This window comes from Solanum lycopersicum, chromosome 4 (genome assembly GCF_036512215.1).
Source record: "Solanum lycopersicum chromosome 4, SLM_r2.1".
In the NCBI taxonomy this organism is placed as follows: domain Eukaryota; kingdom Viridiplantae; phylum Streptophyta; class Magnoliopsida; order Solanales; family Solanaceae; genus Solanum; species Solanum lycopersicum.
In genome coordinates this window covers 64,318,904-64,338,336 of record NC_090803.1, presented here as the reverse complement: position 1 = coordinate 64,338,336, position 19,433 = coordinate 64,318,904, and the positions used below count along the sequence as shown (strand labels likewise).

Sequence of the window (19,433 nt, the reverse complement as noted above, 5' to 3'; positions counted from 1 at the left end):
AAATTATCAGTTTTTTTTTGGATGAATACTTTGAATTAATTAATACAGAATTGAGAATCGAACACTTAATTCGAGGATAAGAGACTACCCACAAAAGTTGGCTTTAATTGTTTGTTCTTTATCTACAGGCTTAACACTTGTGCCTTCCACTTAAACAAACTACTAATTATTAATTATGTTATTTTTTAAATCTCTCTATAAGCATGAATTAAATTTAAATACATGATGACTAGTGCATGCACATGCTCGAACTCCAAATCTTAACAAAGACAAAAACACATAAGATGCATGTAATGAAGCTCATTAAATTTTTATTTTGTCAAATTAGGTAATGTGTCTTTTCATTTCGGTTGAACCAAATTTAAAATTTAAACTGTATGTATTTTTAAATTAATCTTATGTACATATATAATAAAAAATTTCTGTTAAATCATATTAAAATTATCGAATTACGTTAAATTCATACTTTCTCATGATAGCTTACCTTTTTTTAAATAACTAAATTAAACAATATGCTATGTACTATTTTCCATTTCACATTTTCTTATTGTTGTTACTGCTTTCATTTTCATTTTAAGATCAATCGATCTCCAAATGTGAAATTATATCGAATATAATTGCATATGATTCAGGTTAATTTAGGACATATATTCTCCCCTGCTTTTTAATAACACATGGACCATTAGATCATAAGCTTTACTTTCTTTTATCCCTATAGATTTGATTCAAATGTGAAAAAGAAAGATGGCAGCTTTCACCATTATATAATAAGTTTAACTGTGTTATTTTTTTTTTTATATTTTACCAAAAATTATGTCATAAAATCTTTTAACAAATTAGGAAACAAAATCATCGTACATTGAGATGGAAGATTTGTTATATGTACTATAACAAACACACAGCATCAAGTCATCACCATTGTCCTTTGCTTTTTTTTATTATCAGTATTTATATTTTCTGAATCCTTTGGCGATAAGAAAATCAAGTGACGCATAAAGAATTGAGTCAACTAGTTTTAAAAACTTATTTTTATTTTGTAAAATTTTTAATTAAAAAACATTCGCCAGGCTTATTAATTTGATTTCGTCAGCCTCACGGTATAATCAGAGTGAGACCTTGATTACTGATAAATATAGTATATAAATTAAATTTATTCTAATGAAATAATATAGCAACTCAACTTAATTACATGAAGTTATAACCAATTAACATTGTTAAAATTGGTTATTGGCAAATATTATAAATTGATCATTCTCAATTTATGATTTTCAACTATTTTTAATTAGATAATAGAACAGGAGTCTATATTTATCTTGATTTTTTAAGTGAATACATCATTAGAGTAATAATTTGTTTACACTATCAAATCACTTTTATCTGTTGTGACAAATGTAATAATATATCTTAGTATCAAAATTAATTACAAATATTACATTTTAGCAAAAACTTATTTATAAATATTTTTTAGATAACCCTAAATATGCAAAATTCTTTACATGTGTATATTATGAAATAAACTTAAAGTAAAAAAAGACAAAAGTTCACAATATTTTTCACTTGAACATATTAAAGTTCTTCGATTGAAAATTGACTAGGGCAAAAACAAAATAGAATACTCAATTTAAGACAGTGAAAGATGTAAAGAAAAATTAGTTAGTCTTTGGGTGTATGTTCCGTAAGGAGAAAAATGCTCCTTTTTTTTTTTTACTAAAATAAGTGATTTTTTAATGTTTGGTATAAAATAAAAAATATAATGCTAAAGTATTTATATATAATCTAATATAAATATTATGAGATGGTGGGTGGGGATAGGGGTGTGGGTTTAGTGGGGATGAGGGCAACGGGGTTTGGGTGAAGATGGTGTGTATTGTTGGGCGGAGATAAGAGGACTCAATCAATATGAAATAGCAGATTCAATCAATATGAAATAGCATCCATGCAATTTATTTTCGCAACTTAATTAACTTTCACTATCAAAGCTATCTTCCTCATTTCAAAAAATTTATTTCTCAATGTTTTAAAATTTTAAGTAATATCAACATGAGAACATCGTGGACCTAAGATTCAATTTAACACGGTATCACGATCAAACTCATAAGTTCGATATGAACCCTTGGATCATGCCGGTGCGTGTGAATATACCCCTGGTCCATGATTATGCACTCACCCATTCATAGGGGTAAAACTTATCCGCATCGGGTGTTTACACCAATTCAATACGTGCATGCCATGTGCTTTAATTTATGGCACATGGCATATTGATCCATCTCAGAATCTCACCTTTTAATAAATCAAAACGATAATTAATATATACAGAATATGTTTTTGTTAGTTTGTCTAAACAACTATCTCTACTCGGTCCCGTTCAATACATACAAAATGTACTAGCACAAGAAGTTGAAACTATACCGTTCTCATAATCAAGATAAATTACATAGAATCTTGTGCTACAATCGTACCCGATGGCATGCCCAATTTCCATCCTAAATTGTGAACCAAAAACTTTATACTTATAAGAACCGATGATTTAATCCTCTGTGTATAAGCTAAAACTCTATGCACTAAATCATCTATTATTTAATTAAATAGACACCATAAACGAATATATGATCTATTGATTTTAGCAATATTTATTCTCTAATAAATATTATTTCTTAACACATGGTTAATTGTATATCTCCCAACATTAACTTGTGTTTTACTTTATCAATTTACATAATACTGATACTCTGAATTAAACATTCGATGTAAATAAGTTTTTTCCGATAGTTTAGATGCGAGATTGGGAGAGAAATGACTGAAATGTCTCACATTGAATTATATGAGTTAAGCCGAAAGCCTATTTTATTATATTCTCTTTTATCCTTTTTAACACAATTCTACCGAAGTAATCAAAATTCAACATCGGGTGCTAATTGCAGCCAGGACTTTAATTTTTTGATATAGTTAATTAATTTTGACTCTTCAATTGCATGGTGACGATTGATGAAAAATTGAGATATTTAGTTATTAATTAAATATTTTAAATATGTTTTGTCACAATTCACAAGTAGAAAGTAATTGGGCACATACCAAAAAATTGACAAGGACTTGTAAAATAGACTAGATAAGGAATATAAGGACTTGTTGCATGTTAAATACTTGTCAATAACTTATCTAAACTTTGTGATGGTGACACCTTTAATTTTCCTCAGTATAATCCTTATCATGATTTTAATATACACAGTTGAAAAAAACACAAATTAGGAAACAAAAGGTAGAAAATGCATTTAATTATTCCCTAAAATAGAATATTAATTATTCTGCCTGGTTGTTCTTACTCATCACAACGTGTAAAGAATTAATGGTGGAAAATTCTTCAATATAAGATATACCATAGTTCAAATGTGACACCACACGTTATTTTGAAGAGTTTAATTTAATACGTAATTTGAATTGTATTCTTAATTATGCTAGCTAAAGTATGGAGTAAAAAGAACGAGAAAAAGTGTTTTCTCGATTGTAATTATATAATACTTATATATTAGTATTCGAGCTTGAAAATTTAATGAGTTATTTATTTATTTTTTACTTTTAGCACATGTCAAAAGTACCTTTAGAATCTATGTCTTAAACATGTCCTAACATCGTTTAGTGAAATAAAGCAAGTCTTTAAGCTTTATATTGTCCCGAATCAGGTGAGATTTCGATATATGGTCTCATCATGTGATTTGAATAATTTTCACCTAAAGAGATAGAGTTGAGTTAGATATAAAAGTTTTTTTAAAAAAAAATCATAATAGTAGAGTCAAGTTTGTCTATGTTCTTGTTTTTTATATAACTTTGGATATTTATCATCGACGTGTTGGGAAAATGCGGACAAGCACAAAAGTATATATGGTAAAATTAATGGAAATAAAATGAGAAAATAACGACATCAAGAATTTTACGTGGAAACCCTTCTGAATAAGGGAAAAAACCACGGGCCAAGAGGAGAAACTGATATTACTATAGTAAGGAATTTTACACTGTGTAGTCACGAATACAACACTCAAAGTGACTACTACACACTCAAAAGGAACAACACTCTTTTGGTTTTCGTCTTACTAAAATATTGCTCACACTTTATTTTTCTTCACAGACTATTTTCTTATATAGTCTATGGAATACCTCACTTTGCTCTTAAAATGGTTTTTCTCTCTAACTTGTTCTACAAATGAACAAGAATGCTCTATTTATAGAAGGATAAAATCATACCTATGTCACTAATGACATATGTAAACATAACAAAGTCAAAAATGGTTGCAAATCTTACCAATTTGCCAACTACCAAATCTTTTCTTTTCAACTCCGATTACTATTCATTTTTAACAATTGCTTGTATCAATTGAATAGCTAAAGTTGACTAAAACAATTGGATGGATTCAACACGACGTTAGTCTTCGAGTCATAAAAAAAATAAAAAAGTTAAGCCTAAAGAGTTTCCAAATTTAATAAGTATCGATAATTCCTTTTGAAACAAAAAAATAAAAAAAAAATGAAGTTATTAAAGAGAATAGTAATTGATGTCCTTAGAACAAATTAAATCAGTATTCTTCTAATACCATAAGTAGTAATTTATTGTTTTGTGTTTTTTTCCCTTTTGGGGTTCTGACACTCAATTTTCTTAGTGATCAAACTTTATATTGGCACATAAAGTATTTTGTTTTAAACGTCTAAAAAGTTACCGTATTGTTATAAACAAAACAACTTCAACTTTAACATAAAGTTAGAAATTAAACTATATCGTGCCACTAATTATAATCAACTATGTAAAATCAAACTATTTTAAGTGCTTGAGTGGAAGAGTCATCTTTCTAAATTAGGTTTATACATTGTATTTCCTCTTAATAATGTTACATTAGAAAATAAATGAATATATGCATGCAATGCACAAGGAGATTTCCCATGATTTTCTTAATTATAATGAATCACTGACATTTTCCATAAGGCCAAAGAGAAAAAGAGAGAAAAAGTTGGTATAATAATTAAAGGGGAAGACAAAGACCACTTAGCACCTAGGTATCAATAAATTATAATACATGGATCATAGATGTACACGAAGGAGTCGTTTCTTTTTTTTTTTTTATCTTAAAGATTATGATTTCGAGTAAAATATAATTATATATTTTTATATGAAATAAATAATTAATACCAAAATTTTAGTACAATTGTATCAATATTAGCTAATTCAACAACTAAATTGTGGATAATAACGCTATTACAATTTTAAAATATATTAAAATACGTATTTTAATCCTGATAATCAAACGATTCACAAATATTTTTAATAAATTATTATACAAAGGGTGGAGACATAAGTATTAATTAAATATGTATAAATACTAACTCTGCTTCTGATTATATAAAGATCATCAAGGTTTAAATCTGATAGAATTTAATCTTTAAAATCCACTCTTGGAATTATGGGCTCATATATATAATATTGGTTAAAATGTTGATATATTGTTCACAATCATATTCACAAGGGGTGTGTTTTAGTTTCATGAAATTAGTAGTAGCAATTAACAATTTTTGGTGTTTCATATTCATATTGGTGGAGTTCAATTATTTTGCATTGGCACAAATGCCCTTTAGAAAGGATTTTTTTTTTACTCAATGATCTAACTCGAAATCTCTGATTAAGAGAGAAATAACTTTATCAACTGAACCGCATTCTTTAGTCAAAAAAGGGTCAAATATAACCCTATACTATTGCAAATAGTTTATGTGTACCCTTCGTTATACTTTCATACTAAATATACTCTTACCGTTATACTTTAGACCAAATATACCCTTCGACCATTAAATATTTGAATCTCAATCTATAGACAAGTGGAAGGTTAAGATTAATTAAAAGTGCTCCTATCCTTTTGTCCAAATCAACACCCAAAATAATCCACTTAAACACTTTTTTGCCCAAACTCATTTATAAGCAAACAAAAGCACAACCAATTGTTTGTCAAAAATATTACTTATTGATAAGCTTCACGCAGTACATGAAATTGGTTTTTATAATTACTGTTTTCATTTGTTTTGCCAATTAAAAATACAAAACGTTGAAAGAAAATTCCAAAACTTTTTAAAAATAGTTCACTATATGTTGTTCTTATTAAGTTCATTGTCTAGGTTTAATTTTGAATTTTTTAAAAGTTCAACTGGCATGGTGCTTGAAATTCATTGTTGTATGTTGATATTAGAAGCTTTATTTGGGTTGGGTTATGAGTTATTTTGGGTGGTTGTTTATGTGCACTTCAAATTAATCACAACCCTCCGCTTGTCTATTTTAAAATTGAGATTCAAATATTTCTCTAATAAGGAGTATATTTGATCCAAAGCATAACAGTAAGAACATATTTAGCTCGATAGTATAACGAGAGATATATATATAAACTATTTGTAATAGTAGAGAGATATATTTAATCCTCTGCCGTTCTTTAACGGTAGCAATTAACATTATTATCTAAAAATGATGAAAGTTTGGCCTTTAATTTTTGGCTACAATTTCCTTCCAATTTCTAGGGGAGCTACGTGTTCAATGGGCCATGCCTTAATAATTTTGTGGTCAGTCCAAGTTCTTTGGTAGCAAAAAGGAAAAGTTCAAAGTGTCAATTTTTTTTCTATCCTTTTTGACTAAGTTTGAGAAGAGTTGAGTGATATTGTTGAATTTATCAACTAAAATAAAGATTGCAATATGATATACTATGATAGATACCAACAAAGATGTGTGTATGTTTCTTCGTTTATTTATTATAATAAATTAAAAACTTTATTTTGTACCTTAGTGATTTGTATGATTTTCTTTTCTTTTGCTTTGCCTTTTTTCCCATTTAATTTGGGGTGATAATATTGCACTTTCCCTAGTGATAAAACCACTTTTCGTAGGGTTATAAGATGCTTCTAAATAGGTTCTTTGTTGGTGATACCAGTATGTTTCTCCTCATTGATTTAAAATAAAATTCTGCGACATATAAATATTAAAGTACTGACTATGCTTATTTATCTAGTTTTGATGAATAAAATAATTATCTGACCAACATTTTTGAAATTAGTGAGTGCAACCTGATCTAAACTCCACAATTATATAAAAAAAGATTAGAGAAAATTGAAGTATATGAGAATTAGTTCAGTCCACAGATTAAGAAGAATTTAAGGAATTAACTTTACTTCTTCTTTTTTTTCCCTTTAGCTTGTTAAAAGGTGTCGGGTGATATAAGAATGCTTAACATAACCAATAATTTGTTGTGTTTTTCATCAAATTAGTGCCAAGTCATGTTTATTATAACAATAATAATTAATTATTATTATTATTATTAATGTCCAATTTTATTTAAATAGCAGCATTTACGATTTATCAAGATTACAAATAAACTATTTGACATTCTATCGTGTATAAAATAATAAGGACAAATTACCACTCAACTTATAAATGGAAAAATCAAAATGATGAATCAAATGTTAAGAGCAAGAGCAACCCCACATTGTATTAATTATACATAACTTTATGCTAAGATTATTTTTTTTTTTGGAAAAGTAAGAGAGCCCTACTCTAGTATTAAGGTTCTAATACTTTATGAACCCTCACATGGACCCAAAAAGGAAAAAAAAAAGATTTTGGGAAATAAAGGAGACTCTAATACAATTTGTTACTTGCTAGACTTCAAAAATTTTATATGTGAAACTTCAAAAAACTCCCTATTGTGTGTGGGTCTCTAATTTTCTCCTAACATTTTGCGGGATATACGTTTATATATTTGAGTGTGGCTTCAGTTTTTAAGAACTTATACCTATTTAAGCATTAGTTTATACCCCAATAGACATAAGTTCAATTGTTAAAAATACAAAAATAAAGACGAGCTCATTTGATGAGCAAAACGTGTAATTATTCTTGGGAAAATTGTATATAATGGCAAATTAATAATTTAATTAAATGTTATAGCTACACTTTGATTTAATTGTGCCCTATAGCAAACCGTTTGTCAGCCATATCAAATCTCGCTCGCCACTCTCCCTCTCTCGCTCATTATCTCGCTTGCTCCCTCTTGCTTTTGTACAAACACAAATGTATAAAATGTATATGCATTTGTATAAAGCGAGAGAAAAATGTATATATACATACATTTTCGTTCCCTTCTCTCCCCTCATCCAGATCTTGCTCTCCATCCTCGCTTCTCTCGCTTATAAAACAGATCGAAATGTATAAATTGTGTTTCTGTTTGTATAAATTGAGAGAAAATTGTACATACACATGCAAATACATATATCTTCGTCCTATATAGTTATAATTATACTATACAAGTATTCCCCCGCCCAACTTTCTTTTATCTTTCTCTCTTTTTCGTTTTATACATAAACAAATTATACAATTGATCTTTTGTATACAACTGTTTTCTTTTGTATATGTATAACAAATTATACAACTGATTTCTTTGTATATGTATAGCGAATTATACATCTGTCTTTTTTTGTATATGTACCGCAAAACATACATATTTATAGTTGCTATAGAGCGCAATTATGCATAGTATAACTATACAAATATGATTTTTATGTTCGTTATATATGAAAGTTACTCATTATTTTTCGGACTCTGAATATCGATCCATTGGGCCATCCCTAACACCTGATGGCCCAAAGGCCCAAACCACCAGCCCATCAAATTTAACTTGTAAATACTAGACAGGAACAAGGGTATTTCTGTGAAAGAAAAAACTAAATTCAAAGTTCAACGCTTAGAAATGATTCAAATGAAACCCCGCTCATAAAGCCTATAGCCGTTATCAAATTTTGTAATCCCCAATCAGATCCAGCTTTTGCGTGAGAGAGAAATGGAGAAGGTGAGCGTAGCAGTGAGAGTGAGACCTGCGAGAAGTAACGAAGAAAACTTCAATGGAACCTTCTGGAAGGTTGAAGACAATCGGATTTCTCTTCACAAGTCCCTCGGCACTCCAATTTCCGGCGTCTCCTACACTTTCGGTATTGTTTTGTTGAACTTGAAGTAGAATTTTGACCTGTTGAGTGTTGATTTAATCTGTTGTATTTGATATTTCTTGCAGATCATGTCTTTGATCAGGATTGTTCGAATGCTAGGGTTTATGACCTACTTACTAAGGACGTTATTCGTGCTGCTCTTGAAGGTTTCAATGGTATGCTCATTCTGTTGTTTTGTTTAATGTCTGAGCTCCTTTCAGCTTTTTCTTTGTAGGCAATTGTAATTGTAGCAGAAATAGATTTGATTTAGTTAACTTAATTGTTTTGCTTAAAGGTAACGTCCTTTGAGGTTATAAGGAATAGTGTACTGAAGTTCAACTTGTTGGAATGAGTGAGGAATGACAGCTAACTCCGCCTAAATAAATTTGTTAATTTCAGTAGGAAGATACAGAAGAACTTAATCAATGTGTTTCTTCTGTTTGATCAACATTTGCCGAATTCTCAAATTCATTGGAACCAGTTTTGCTGCTTTGAGCTTTATGTTGAAGGATTGTTATAACATTTTCAGAGATCATAAGGAATAACATGCTAAATTTGAGTATTTTGGGAAGACTGAGGACTGACATCTAACTCCACATAGACAAATTTGTCAATTTCAGTAGGAAGATACAGAAGAACTTAATCTGTTGATCAACATTTGCAGCAAATTAATTGGAACTGGTTTTGCTGCTTTGAGCTTATGTGAAGGATTCTTATAACAAGTTGATCTGTTATGTAGTCATTTGAATACTAGTTTTGGGAAATAACTTTTCTGGTTTAGAGAAGAGATGGTGTTTGTTATTAGTTCCATGTGAAAAATCTCTAGAGCTACACTTTCCTCAACCTCAAAAGGTACTTATGTTATAGTTGAAATCATGTTCAGGAACTGCCTTTGCATATGGACAGACCAGTAGTGGAAAAACTTTCACTATGAATGGTACTCAGAATGATCCAGGAATCATCCAGCGTGCAGTCAATGAAATATTTCAGATAATTGAGATGGTATTTATTTACTTTTTTTTAACTGTTATAATATCTTATGTTATCAGTAGAATAAAATTATTCTGTTTCTCCAGTTTCTATACTTGTATGTTCTTAGTAGCATTTGCAAATAAAGCTTCCTTCTTCTTCTTCTTTTTCAACTTACTTTCCTTCTTGTTTTTCAGACGACTAATAGGGAGTTTCTGATTCGAGTCTCTTATATGGAAATCTACAATGAAGACATTAATGATCTGTTTGCTGTAGAGAACCAGAAACTGCAGATTCATGAAAGTTTGGATGTAAGTTATGGGCAGTGCATCATATACTTTTAAAAGTCTATGTTGATGTCAAATAGAACTTAATATACTTTTTCTTCCAGCGTGGGGTTTTTGTTGCAGGACTGAGGGAGGAAATCGTGAATGATGCTGAACAAGTACTTGAGCTCATTCAGCGAGGAGAAGGTTTGACATCATGAACAATAATACACTGTCTTCTCTGCAGAACCAGTTTACTTTTTTATTGATTATTATAATTATTGTAGTTACTTTTTTATCTGTGTTACCAATTCAATACACGTGGGAATAAATTTTGCAGTTAACAGGCATTTTGGTGAAACTAACATGAATGTTAGAAGCAGTCGATCTCACACCATCTTCAGGATGGTAATAATCTCGAGTCAACTGTAAATTGGTTGTATTTACACTGAATGCTTATGTATATTGACTCCAATTATTATATGAGAATGTTGAGTGACTTTTTTACCTTTGTTTTTCTGTTAAATCAGGTAATCGAAAGCAAAGGAAAGCATAATCCTGATGAAGCTGTTCGTGTCTCTGTTTTGGTTGGTATTCATTTCTTCAAGTTCTCTGGAAGCAATGTATTATTGCATATTAATTTCTGGGGGGGGGGGGGGGGGTTGTTATAAAATTCTTAGAATTGATTACAAGAAATCTCTAATGAAACGTTTGAGTAATAATAGATCTCTCAAAGAATCTCAAAAATTTGTATTTGTTGTTTGTATCCTTTTTAAATCACTTTGAATGTCTAGTTCTTTTGAATCATCTGACTTGTGTTCTTATTATGTGCAACTAAAGAATTAAATGCATATAATTTGGGTAGGGGGGGTTGTTATAAAATTCTTAGAATTGATTACAAGAAATCTCTAATGAAACGTTTGAGTAATAATAGATCTCTCAAAGAATCTCAAAAATTTGTATTTGTTGTTTGTATCCTTTTTAAGTCACTTTGAATGTCTGGTTCTTTTGAATCATCTGACTTGTGTTCTTATTATGTGCAACTAAAGAAGTAAATGCATATAATTTGGTTTTGATTTGTTGTAGTTAATTTAGAAGCCCATTCGATTGGAGGGCATGAATCCCAAATCCAAAACATTCTTATCATTTTCAGCTTTCTGGTCCATCATGTTTCTAGTCCTTTTCCTTCATTTAATATCCTAATTTGTCAACATTTACCTCTCTGAATTTAGAATTTAGTAGATTTAGCTGGGTCTGAACGGATTGCCAAAACTGGAGCTGGGGGAGTTCGATTGAAGGAAGGAAAACACATTAACAAGAGTCTAATGATCCTTGGTAATGTTATCAATAAACTAAGTGAAGGTGGAAAGCAAAGGTAGTTGTTTTTGAAAACTCCGTTGAATGTAGGTTCATGCATAGAACATGTGTGACTCATTATGTACTTGAGCAGGGGACACATTCCTTACCGCGACAGTAAACTCACTCGCATTCTTCAACCTGCTTTGGGTGGCAATGCTAAAACTTCAATAATTTGCACAGTAGCACCCGAAGAGGTAATGTAGTTATTGCCCATGTTGTGACAGCAGAAAAAATCAATTGGACATCAGTTTAAAGAGTTCAATACATATGTCTAGGTTCACATTGAGGAATCAAAGGGAACACTCCAGTTTGCGAGCAGAGCTAAACGGATCACCAACTGTGTTCAAGTGAATGAGGTCTGCCTCCATTTACTTTTTCCTTTTTGTGATATTACTATTTTGTGATCTACTCTGGAGAACACTTAATGAGATTAATGGTCACGTATTTTCCAGTAAATAGAAGTGTACCTGTTACTATAATAAGGTTAGTTTAACATTAGTTGCTAAGACACTAGGCCTTGCATTCAAAGATTTCAAATCACGCTCCAATGCAATTTCAGCACTTAGGCACTTCATTCTTTTTCTGTCAGAACCAAGGCTTGACAAATCTTTGCCAGTAGGATTCGCTTTTCTGAAAGTTCCTAAATGCTGCAACAGTTAATCTTTGTTCTGGTATATTGATACTATACAGTATGGTGTAAAACATCTATTTGAGCACCAATATCTAAAGCAAAAGGGAGGTGAGTTTTGCCTACAAGCAGTACAGAACATTCGTTAACTGGTCTTAATTTTCATTATCTTCCAAATCATAAGTTTCATCCTTGTAGAATCCTTTGTTGCAGATTTTTTTTCCCAGTGGAACCAAATAATGGAACTTCTTATTAGTTACTAGCTTCTTTCTTTGACGTTTAAGGCAGAGCTTATTATAGTTCAACTTCTTTGTAGATACTAAATGATGCAGCCTTATTAAAGCGACAAAAAAGGGAAATAGAGGAACTACGCATGAAACTTCAGGTGATTGTCTTGACTCTCAGGATTCATATTCATTCATAAAGTGCTTAGAAATTCCTTATATGGGATGATATCTCTTACATAGGGATCACATTCCGAGGTGCTTGAGCAAGAGATACTGAAACTCAGAAATGACCTACTGACGGTAATTATTATAACTATTTTTTTATTTTTAAGAGTATAAGATTGATCTTATCTTGCATTGACATAGCTCATGACTGCTTATTATTCATTAATCAGTATGAATTAGAGCGAGAGAAGCTTGCCATGGAATTGGAGGAGGAAAGAAGATCACAGAAAGAGCGAGAACAAAACATCATTGAACAACAGAAAAAAATCCATAATCTCAGTAATCTTACATCTGTCTCAGACTCTAATGGGCATGCTACACAGGTAAAATATGTGCATTAAGCTGCTGTGGACTTCCTTAGGCTATCTCGTCTCTTTGAATTGTCCCGACCTCAGCTCTTTTTTGGAATTTCAGGTGACACTACTTAGGACATAATGGGATGCTTGGATTTCATGTCCTAATTCCTTATTCTTTTTCATCTCTTAAGACTAGTTTGGTCGGGAACAAATTATCCCGAGATTAATTATCCCAGGATTGTCATCTCACCCTCAGTGTGGGATAAAAGTAACACTTAATCCAGGGATAACTTAATCCTAAAATTAATCCCTGGATTAGTTATCCCTTATCCCTCGCACCAAACGAGCCCTAAAGTATATCATTTTCCGGTTTTTGTTTATGTTGTTAGGCATCCCATGCATGAGAGTAATATTGTACAGTTTTTACCAGTGCCATCTCCTTTCACATTGAAACTACTGTGCTTTTAGCATTTATTATCATCAGTGTTCTTCATGTCCTTTGAACCCTTTTATGTCATGAACTTCGTTGTTTAAAAATATGGTTTGTACAGAAGAGATATATGTCTGCCATGATGCTTGTTCAAAGGAAGCATATGAGAGCCACATATTCGGATAATTAGCATTTTTGTTATATTTCTATTTCTATAGCATAAATTTAGCATTTTTTGTTCCATTTCAATTGCCATATAGGATTTTAGCTAGCTTTTTCTTACATTTTTCTGATAAACTTGTAATTCTTATTTGAAATTACCACCAAAAAAAGTAGATAATGGTTTCCCTCATGCTGTTTATAGAAGAGCTCTAATTTGAATCCCAATTTATCTCTGTTTTACGTGTATGGTACTGAAGTTCAATTTCTATTTCTAAAACCAGGAGGAAAGCGGTAATAGTAACAGTTTCCAGGAAGATGCTTTTAGTACCCCTTGTTTGAAGGTGGCTCCCAATGCCTTTGTTGCTAAGAGATCGCAACGGTCTCAACAGACAGAATACAGCCCTATGCCAGATGCCTTTAGCAATTTTGTAGATGAAGATATGTGGATGAAAATGAATAAAGGCTTTGTTGCTGATCTTGATTCACTTCACATGACTCCTGCAGTGAAAGTTAACTCATCTTTACTCGATAATGAAAATGATGTGAGTCCACTTTTGCTCACATATGCTGCAAATTTTGCTTCTTACCTGAACTGTTCCTACAGCTGCTTCTAGTAGTTATGCCATTGTGACCCAGTATAGTTTACTCTCTTTTCTCCAACGGAATTCGGGATCATTTGCTTTATATTAATTTCAATTATACTGGGAAAGTTACATGCATTATCTGATGGGCAAATAGTTATTAGCACGAGTTTCTGCTGGTTCACCCTTATCTAACTGCTTTCTTAGTGCTCCAAGGGAAAGGGGGTAGAGAATGGGGCAATCATCTTTTTCATCTTATAATTATTAACATGGATTAACTGTATTGGATATTATGATTTGCAGTTTCAGTTGTCCTCCAATTATTTATCAAATCTTTATACTTGATAAACAAAGTTCTTACATGCATACTTGTAAGACTTATCCGAATTTCTACCAGGATTTGTCAACAGAGAATTATAAGCAAGAGGTACAGAATCTCAGAAGACAGTTGGAACTTGTTTCAGAGGAAAGAGATGAACTTAGGGTAAGTATCTATTGCAATCGTTTTATTGTTACTTAATGCTCGTTTATTTGATCGGTTACTGACCACCCGTTTTAGCATTCAATTGCTTAAGACGCTTTTTCCTGATTGAGATGTTCAATCTTCATGGTCCAAGTTCTTTTCAAGAGACTAAATTTTGATTGACATCTCATAATAAAGTACAAACCAGTCATTTGAGGGGGGGGACAAAAGATAAACTATGTTCTTTTGTTTTATGCAGCACTAAGTTCTCAGCTTAACCTTTTAAATCTTTATTTTTCAGAGGCACCATACAGAACAAGTATCACTAAATAAACAGTTAATGAGTGAGGTATCTGAACTCCAGCAAGAGGCACTTTTGATCCGTGAGATCCCTCAAAGATTCTGCGCGTCTGTGACAACTTGTAAAGATTTATACAAGGACGTCTTTTCAGTCATACAGGTAATGCCTACATATAGTGTAAGTTGGCTAATTACTGTGGCTGGTGAAGTTCGCTTTGTAATATCTGCCTCCTCTTGTCCTTTGAACAGAACTTTGTAGCTACCGACAAATCTGGAATGGCGAAATTGCTCTCTACAACAAATGAGATTGGTACTTGTCTTTTTTCAACTCTGGAACCTCACTTCTCAGAAGCTATGGACAGTGATAAGTCCTCTACCAGAAATAATTCTTCAATTGAAGCGCAACATGTGAAGGTTTATGATAAGTTGAATAGAACAATTTCATCACTTGTACTATCAGATGATGAAATCTCAGGGAATCCATCACTCGGTTCCCAATATAAGGTAGCTGCCCAGTCACAGTTCTCAAGGTGTCACTTGTTAATTTTTACATGCTTTTCGATTCTGACTATGGGATATTATCTGCTAAGTTCAAGGCTCATGCTATTTTAAGTTGTGAGGTCCATGACCATCAGTAGTTAAACCAAAAGGGGAGTCATGCCTTAGCTTAAACGTCTTGATAGTTATAGACGCTTTTACTCCTTTTCTCTTAAGTGTATGTTTTTAACATGATCAAGGACTGCACTCTGGTTGGAGAAATTGCTTGTTGGAAGAAGAAACTGGATGAAGATATGAAAACGGTCCAGGAAAAATACCAGAACTTGGAAAAGGAGTTGGAACTCAATAATCAGCTTCTTGCCGCTTCCAGGGATAGATATAATAGCTTAGAAAGGGAGGTTCACCTCTTGAAAGAAGAGAGGGATGTGTTGGTACAAAATGTTTCCTCTTCAAGCGAGAAACTCGAACTGTTTGCTAACCAAAACGAAAAGGTATTAGACAATTTGAATGCCGAAGTTCAGAGGAGGAAACGCCTTGAAGAAGAGATTAAACAGTTTACTGCTGCTTTTGCATTTCGACAGAGATCCCTTGTCTCCCTTCGTAGTGACTTTGATTCTGTGATGGACAGTTTTAAGGCACAGAAGCCAATTTCAATATCCAGATCTCCTGGATTCTAAGAGTTGAAATTCTCCCAAACTCATGCACAGTTTGTTAGTGCTGTCTTTATTCTTGCTTCTTATTATGTATTCAAATTTAACTTAAAACTGTTCCAGACCACATTATAAATTGAATAATCTATCTGTATAACTTTTAATTCCTGTTGTTAATACGAGTTTTACAACGTTATGTACCTAATTACCTTTGAACCTCTAACCACTCTTGTAATGTCAATTTTCAAATGAGACTTCATCCAATAAGACACAATTCTGTGATGTATACATGTACATAGCACTTGTCAGATGGCCATACCTGGGAAATAAGACTATAATGGTACTCATTGTCCCAACTCTGTGCATGTTTTTTAGTGCATGATGTTTACTGAGACAAAGTACTAGTTTTATCCTGAGCAGAAATGAAGATAGTCCCTGCAGATTTGATATCTGTTTGTCTTTTCATATTTGAAGTTTGAAATAAGTGCACATGAACAGTATGGTCTTCCATTGTTAAGTCATTAGCAAATCATCTACTGTGTGCCCATAACTCTTTTACTGCAACAAGCTGTTGAAGGCTAATTAATAAGCTGTGGATTCTCTCTCTGTTCAGGGAATGTTTGATTTCTAGCCAGTAACTTTTTACCTACTGCTTTGTGTCAAAGATGGATCCAATATTTAAACTTATTTCGACCTTGAAATTTTTAGCAATGAATTTGTTAGTCAATTTATATTCCATGCCAAAAAGTTATATTTGCCTCTGTAACAAAAACAATTGCAATTGTGTTTGGGACCCCATGGCTCCATCCCTGGGGCAGTGTTATGTATTTGAATTTTCTTTTCAAAAATATACATATATGTTGAGTTTGCAAATACTTTATCACAAGAGGAAACAGTTTAAATTGTTATTCTGCATATTATAAATTAATTTAAATTTTTGAATTTTTTTTGTTCCGGCAAAGTCACGAGTTTACTATGAATAAATCATTGAAGACTTCAGTATATTTTGTACCTTTTTGTTTTGCATTTAGTTTTGTTTTTTTCACGTGGGTACGGAGCGGAGCTAGTATGAATTCAATAAATTTGTACTTAGACTTTGTATTCGTATCAGAAAATTGACTAAATATATATGAACATATAATGGTAAACCCAATAACTAAAACAATTTTTGAATTTACGATAAATTCAAAATTTATAAATTTTAAATTCTGACTCTGCCTCCTCGGTAGATACCTCTTCTTCTCGAAAGCGAATGAAGATTGATGCAATACGTGTCTCATGTATAACCTCATATTCAACATTGGACCTCAATTATATCATTTTCTTTTTTCATGAAGTTTTTTACAATTTCACCAGAAAGTAAAGATTAGGTGTCCTCATCAAATATTAATGAAAAAATGAAATGGAAAAAGAAAAGTCCCATAATTATTTCCAGTGTCACTCTCTTAAATACCCTAATAAACGACTGTCCTTATTGAAAAGAACTTTAATTTAAGGAGTTGAGTTTCCAGATAAATTAAAAAAAAACGAGCAATCACACCGTACGACTCCGACAGGGTGACCAATATGTATTTCGTTATTTTTAATTAAAGACGTTAAATTTTCAGTCTTTTAAACTTCATCAAGCGAAGTACCAAAAATCGCTAGAGGTATCGTCAAACTATTAATATGAAATAACAACATTTTATCTACTGGATTTCTCAAAGCTAATTCGGATATTTAATTTCTTCGGCAAAACAGATGTGTTTGGTGACATTTGATTAATGCAACAACCCCCAAACTTATTGCATGTTATTGGTGATTTAATTAATATATTAACTTCTATATTAATATGAGACAAAAAATGGAAGATTTTTGCGAAATTCCTCCTATTCTGACTTACAAAGAAATATAATTTATTAATAATGAAAACAAACAGCGCCTTGTCTCAACAATTATTGAGGAAAAATCTACACGATACAATGAATGTTTGTTGGTGCAATATAATCAAATGGTAGCTGACACACTATGTTTATACATCGTATTTATTCTTTCATTTCTTTTTCCACATGTAAAATTATATATTTCTTAACATATTAAATCTTCACTACTGATTAATCATGTCTTTAATATATTTTTTATAAAAAAAAAGATAAAGTGAACGAAATGTTTTAATTTCTATATATATATATATATACTCCAACAACAATTTTTGAATGCCAATTTTTTAGGCAGACATGTGTGGATATAAGAAGATACTATATGGTCTTATACGACCGTGACATAACTTATTTTTTATTGACAAAGAGAATATCATAATTTAATAAATTGAGATAAAGATCTTTTGAAAATAATTTTTCTATCTTTATGAGACCGTTATGAGATCTGTATATATTCTACCTCTATAGATCTCACTTAGTAAAATTTCACTGAATATATTATTATAGCAGAAGTACAAGATATAACACAAAGTTCAAATACACAAACTTATCTAAGATTTTACCATTGCAAGTGAAATGAATTATTTAAAATGTTGAAAGGAAGTAGGTTTGAGTTTTATGTTACCATGTGGCTTTCCAAAAATATATATAATATAATAAGCTCATATAAATGTTTTCCCACCAAATTTGTTGTCAAAATTAATTAAAGAAGTTAGCTAGGGTGGAAAAGATAAGGGGACATGAAAAAGAAGTTTGAGGATGATGCACATGCATATAGGATAGGAAAGACAAATTATTTCCCCCTACTTGCTCAATCCCAACCCCAATTTTTATTTGTTGATTATGACTTATGAATGGATTTAATAATTTATTATATAGTGCAAATATTTATTTTTCCTTTTTGGGTTAGAAGAAAGATAGGTACAAACTAGTAAATATAGGTAATATAAGGATTATTTATTATTGGATGTTTGATTGTTGGTATAAAATTATGATTTTAAAAATCATAATGCAGAAATTTATGTGGGAAATATTCTTTCCACAACCCAAACCAAACGGCCCCTTAATTTATGGGACGTAGCACTTTTGTCATATTATGTGTTTGGTATTTAATTATGTCCCAATAACAAATAATTTTTCCGTAAATTTATATTTTTATATCATAATATTAAATAATTATGCCTTAGCATTACTTTAGTTTTTTCTAAAAAACTTATGCTTCCCTAGCTAGGCTTAATGCATAAGTTAGTAAAGAGTAAAAAATAAAAAAGGATCAACCCATTTAAAAAATATAAGATCCGTTATAAGTAATAATTTTTTCAATAAGCATTAATCAAGTCACTTAATAGAAATCCCAATTCTATTGAGATCCTATTCACCTTTTGAGTGAATTGAAAATTAGTTTTGATTGTCGATTCAGACGCATATGACATGAAAGATCAATAGGTCCATCTTTGTCATATATTATCATA

At 31.2% G+C, this 19,433-nt stretch overlaps 1 protein-coding gene across 1 annotated transcript; it reads left to right on the top strand.

Moving 5' to 3' along the window:
- Positions 1-8,717: 8,717 nt before the first annotated feature.
- Positions 8,718-16,206, top strand: LOC101252385 (kinesin-like protein KIN-7N). The gene is made up of 18 exons (XM_004238020.5): positions 8,718-8,994; positions 9,075-9,164; positions 9,872-9,990; positions 10,155-10,268; positions 10,349-10,430; positions 10,564-10,631; positions 10,754-10,810; positions 11,456-11,598; positions 11,674-11,776; positions 11,858-11,938; positions 12,527-12,595; positions 12,678-12,737; positions 12,833-12,985; positions 13,832-14,092; positions 14,529-14,615; positions 14,896-15,054; positions 15,144-15,398; positions 15,632-16,206. The coding sequence occupies exons 1-18, from the start codon at positions 8,847-8,849 to the stop codon at positions 16,067-16,069; spliced, it is 2,487 nt and encodes an 828-aa protein (XP_004238068.2). The 5' UTR covers positions 8,718-8,846; the 3' UTR covers positions 16,070-16,206.
- The last annotated feature ends 3,227 nt before the right edge of the window (positions 16,207-19,433 follow it).